This window comes from Chrysochloris asiatica, unplaced genomic scaffold, assembly GCF_000296735.1.
Source record: "Chrysochloris asiatica unplaced genomic scaffold, ChrAsi1.0 scaffold00045, whole genome shotgun sequence".
NCBI lineage: Eukaryota > Metazoa > Chordata > Mammalia > Afrosoricida > Chrysochloridae > Chrysochloris > Chrysochloris asiatica.
In genome coordinates this window covers 16,039,601-16,044,693 of record NW_006408563.1, presented here as the reverse complement: position 1 = coordinate 16,044,693, position 5,093 = coordinate 16,039,601, and the positions used below count along the sequence as shown (strand labels likewise).

Here is a 5,093-nt window from a genome sequence, read left to right as displayed (position 1 = left end):
TGGTCTGCTTGTCCTTTCAAGTGGGAATTTCCCATCTCTGGAGATCTGGATGTGGTTCAGGCTTCGACCTATAGTCTTATGTATTGCAGAGGCTCCGCAGGAAGCCTCCTTCACTGGGCACGTTGTAGCCCCATTTTAGGTATTCCAATCACTTACTGTGAATTTTTATGGGAAATAGTCTCATCTTTCTCCTGTGAAGTTACTGGTGGATTTGAACTGCTGACCTTGTGGTTAGCAACCCAATGCATAACCCACTAAGCCACCAGCACCTCCTTAAGGACCGTTGAATTAGTTACAACTCATAGCAACCCCTTATAGGGTTTCCCAGGAGCAGCTGGTAGGTTTGAACCACTGACCTATGGTTAGTAGTCCAGTGCTTATCTTACAGCATCACATCAGGACAAAGCTAGAGAAAAAAATTCACATTTAGGCCGTGCCAAGGGTGAGGACATCAGTAAATTTTCCCACACTTAGGTTACATTCTTAATGGAGTCCTGGTGAGGCACTGTGAGTTAATGCAGTGTACTGCAACATCAGTTTGAACTGAAAGGTCAGTGGTTCAAGCTCACCAGCCGCTCCTCAGAAATCCTATATAGGGTTGCTATGGGTTGAAACCGACTCAACGGCACTTAACAACAACAAAGGCTGCATTCTTAGGGGTAAGATTAAACCAGAAAAGAACCCCTTCTATAGACTTCCATCAGTTTATGGACCACAAAATCATGTCTTGAAGTTGGAATTAGGTGATCCTGGACTACTAGTGTCCCCAGGTACCTGACAGAAACAAATGAAAGTCCTTTCTGAAATAACATAACTTTATTCTGAGTACAAAATAATTTCTATAAATCACTTTAAAAAGTAGCATGGTGTCTTGTCCTCTACTGCAAGTACACTGGGAGACAAGAGAACCAGCACTTAACAACAGACAACAAAACCAAATACACACTATTGGAGATGTCTATATGTAGAACTGTGTCTGCTGGAATTATCAGGCACAGACTATAAAGAAAAAAAAATTTTTTTTTACTATGTCCAGAGAAATAAAAGCAAATATTTTGACAAGGAGCTAAGAAATATAAAAAGTGGGCTATTCAATTTGGAAATGAATCAAAGAGAAATACTAAATCTGAAAATATAATAACCAAAATTAAGAAACCAATGCCAATCTATTTGTCACAACTGAAAAGATAATGAGTTCATTAGAAAAAAATATGAAGAAACTATCCAGAATAGAACACAAAACCAGTGAATCTGCAACAGGATCATTAAAAACAAATATACACATGGACACATCATAGGAAAAAGTGCAGAAAACCTAAGACAAAACAAAAGTCATGAAAGCAAGACGCAACGTTTCTAAAGAGCCTCAACTTCAACTAGTTGCATTTCGTCCGCCAGCTAAGAGGTAAGCACTTTACTATGAAAACATTTGAGTTGTTTTTATACACTTTGTCAGCAAGAACTCCTCTTACACGAAACCAAAGTCTCTCTTGCTTTTGTAGGTGAATTGAATTACTTGCTACATCAAACTGGTCAAATTCCACATTTAAAAGCAGAGAAACATAAGATACCTTCCTTTTTACAGTTATAGTTGTTATTCTTTAGAGTAAGATTATTTTGGGATCTGGCATAAATTATTTCTTTTCTTCTTGTGTTTTTCAGATTGACATAAGTGCACTTACCCATAAACTACAGACTGTAGAGGAAGAGAAGAAGCAGCTGTCAGATCAAATCGCTTTCCTAGAACATCAGCGAGTCACTTCTGATTACCATGGGGTGGGTATAAAAAGGTCAGTCTAAATAAGAATTAGTGAATAATTAGTTAGGGTTTGTTTGTTTTTAATCAAAAGTCAGGAAGGCAGGGTTTCTTTGTTTATTTTTAAATACATACTCAAGTCTTGGATCACTCAGGCTGTCCCTTTGAATTACAAGAGGTCTTCAAAAAAATTGTGGAAAAATTCCATTCCCCTTTAATTCCATTTTTCCATGAACCTTTGGAAGCCCCTTCATAAAGCTGCAATCCCTACAGTATTCAAAGAACACAGCATTAAAGAAGATTTAAGAAAACGTCTGCATACACAGAGGATCTGTAATGCCGGAAAGCGTACATATTTCTAATGTATCTAAATAGTTCTCTTCTGTAATCATGAAAAATAAACTTTTTTTTCTCCTGCCAGATAGTTCGCTCCACTAGGCAATCAGTAACTGAAATCTGCTGTCTAAAAGGTGTTTGGTAAGGTCAATGCAATACAAATGAATGGTAGAGTTCTTCACTATGTACACATGAAAGGGATTTGAAGTGATGCTCGTTCTGTTTAGCAACAAGGCTTCCTGTGTGCTGTTGAAAACTTGAAAAAGAATCAGGTGTGTCCTTCTATAAAAACAAATAATGTTTAAAAATTCCATAGAAGGCCCTAAAGTGAGTCTCACTTAATCTAAACCAAATTATTTCAAGCTCTGTCATTATAAACTATTCATTACTTCAACTATGGATAAGTTGTTGAGTACCGTGGAGTTGGTTCCAACTCACAGTTACCTTGTATAGGGTTTTCGAGGAGCAGCTGGTGGGTTTAACTACTGACCTTGTGGCTAGCAGTCCAGTGCTTATTCTACAGGACTGTATGAAAAATTGTTATTGTTGTTGTTAGTTCCATTGACTCAGTTCCAGTTCAATGCAACCCTGAATAGGGTTTCTAAGACTTTAAATCTTCATGGTAGCAGAAAGCCTCATCTTTCTTGTGTGGAGTGGCTGGTTGGCTCAAACTGCGGACCTTGTATTTTGAAGTCCACTGTTTGTCATATGGAGCCACCACGAACCCCGATGAAGAATTACAGAGATTAACTATCAAACCTCTTAGATTTCCATGACTATAGAGCCAGTCTAAACTTTGAGGGCTAAAGTGTGCCTGACCCAAGTCATAGTATTTTTCAGTCACCTTATATGCATGTGAAAGTTGGATGGTGAATAAGGAAGATTGTATAAGAATTGATAAGTTTGAATTATGGTGTTAGAGAAGAATATTAAAAGTGCCATGGACTGCCAGAAGAACAAACAAATCTGTGTTGGAAGAAATGCTCCTTAGAAGGGAAGATGGAAAGACTTTGTCTCTCATACTTCGGACATGATGTCAGGAAGGACCACTGCCTGGAGAAGGACATCATGATTGGTAAAGTGGAGAGTCAGTTAGAAAAGTAAGATGGGCCCCTCCCCACCCACCCCCAGCCAAGGAGATGAAATGACACAGTAGCAGCAGCAGTGGACTCAAATGTAAAAAGTGTGAGGATGGCACGGAACCAGGCAGTGCTTCGTTATGTTGTGCATAGGGCACCTAATAACAACACAACCAGTCTTCCAAAGTTTCAGTTCTGACCATGACCTTGGGTATGAGCCTTACTTTTCTGTGCTCAGTGTCCTAATCTGTTCAAAATAGTAGTAATACTATTATTAAGACATTTTTAAGTTAAATAAGTTAATATATATAAAGATTGTAGCAAATCACTAACATTTATTAAATTTTAACCACCAATCATCTTCAGTTTGTCATCCTGTGGTGGCTTGCATGTTGCTTTGATTCTGGAAGCTATGCCACAAATATTTTGAATGCCAGAAGAGTCACAACCATTCATAATTGGAACATGGAATATACGGAGTATGAATCTAAGAACACTGGAAACTCAAAAATGAAATGGAATGCATAAACATCCATATCCTAGGCATTAGCAAGCTAAAATGGACTGGTAGTGGCCATTTTAAATCTGACAATCATATGGTTTACCATGCTGGGAATAAGACATTGAAGAGGAGTGGTGTCACATTCATCAACAAAAAGCACGTATCAAGACCAGTAAATACAACTATTAATTAAATTTACACACCAACCATTCTGAAATTGATCAGCCATGCAATCAAAATGTATTGATAATTACTGGTGATTGGAATGCAAAGGTTGGGAGCAAAGAGGAAGGACCAGTAGTTGGAAAATTTGGACTTGGTGATAGAGAAATGATGCTGGAGAATGAATGATAGATTTCTGCAAGAAAAATGATTTGTTTATTTCAAATACCTTCTTTAGACAGCATAAGAGACGACTGTACGTATGGACCTCGCCAGATGGAGCACACAGAAATCAAATTGACTACATCTGTGGAAAGAGACGATTGAAAATCTCCATATCATCAGTGAAAACAAGGCCAGGGGCAGACTGTGGAACAGACCATCAATTACTGATATGCAAATTCAAACTGAAGCTGAAGAAAATGAAATCAAGACCACGAGAGCCAAAATAATGACCTTGAATGTATCCCACCTGAATTTAGAGACCATCTGAAGAACAGATTTGATGCATTAAACACTAAAGACCGAAGACCAGAAGAGTTGTGGGATGACATCAAGAACATCATACATGGGCCCTCGCGTCTTTCCCGATTCTCACTTGAGTTTGACCTATAACCACCAGGGAGAAGATGGCTGGCCCAGCAGTGAGTGACCAGGCTCTCCCAGGTGCGGGGCTTCAGTACATCTGTGGTCAGGCCATTTGCCAAGCTTGTGAGGCCACCTGTTCAAATATATGGTATTGATGGTCGCTATGCTACTGCCCTTTACTCTGCTGCATCTAAGCAGAATAAATTGGATCAAGTAGAAAAGGAGTTGGTGAAAGTAGCACAACTTCTGAAGGATTTGAAAGTGGCTCTTGCTATTCTGAATCCCCATGTCAAGCGTTCCATTAAAGTGAAAAGCATAAACGACATCGTAGCAAAAGAGAGATTGTCTTCCCTCACATCCAATCTGATCAATTTACTTCCTGAAAATGGTCGCTTGAACAACACCCCAGGCGTCATTTCTGCCTTTTCAACCATCATGAGTGTCCACCGTGGAGAAGTCCCTTGAACAGTTACCACTGCAACTCCCTTAGACAATGCCTCTCTTTCTGAATTAAAAACGGTCCTGCAAAGCTTCCTAAGTCAAAGCTAGGTGTTGAAGTTGGAGGTTAAGACTGATCCCTCAATCATGGGTGGAATGATTGTACGCATTGGAGAGAAATATGTCGATATGTCTGCAAAGTCCAAGATTCAGAAACTGAGCAAGGTTATGC

At 39.1% G+C, this 5,093-nt stretch overlaps 1 protein-coding gene and 1 pseudogene across 1 annotated transcript in view; both read left to right on the top strand.

Annotated features, from left to right (window-relative positions):
- CCDC150 (coiled-coil domain containing 150) overlaps positions 1-5,093 on the top strand; it is a 78,016-nt gene that overhangs the window by 30,873 nt on the left and 42,050 nt on the right. Inside the window, exon 13 of the mRNA XM_006862015.1 lies at positions 1,663-1,776. Within this exon, the coding sequence (XP_006862077.1) occupies positions 1,663-1,776 (114 nt within the window). The remainder of the gene's footprint in view (positions 1-1,662; positions 1,777-5,093) is intronic.
- The window catches only part of LOC102827255, a 4,761-nt pseudogene continuing 2,828 nt past the window's right edge, over positions 3,161-5,093 (top strand).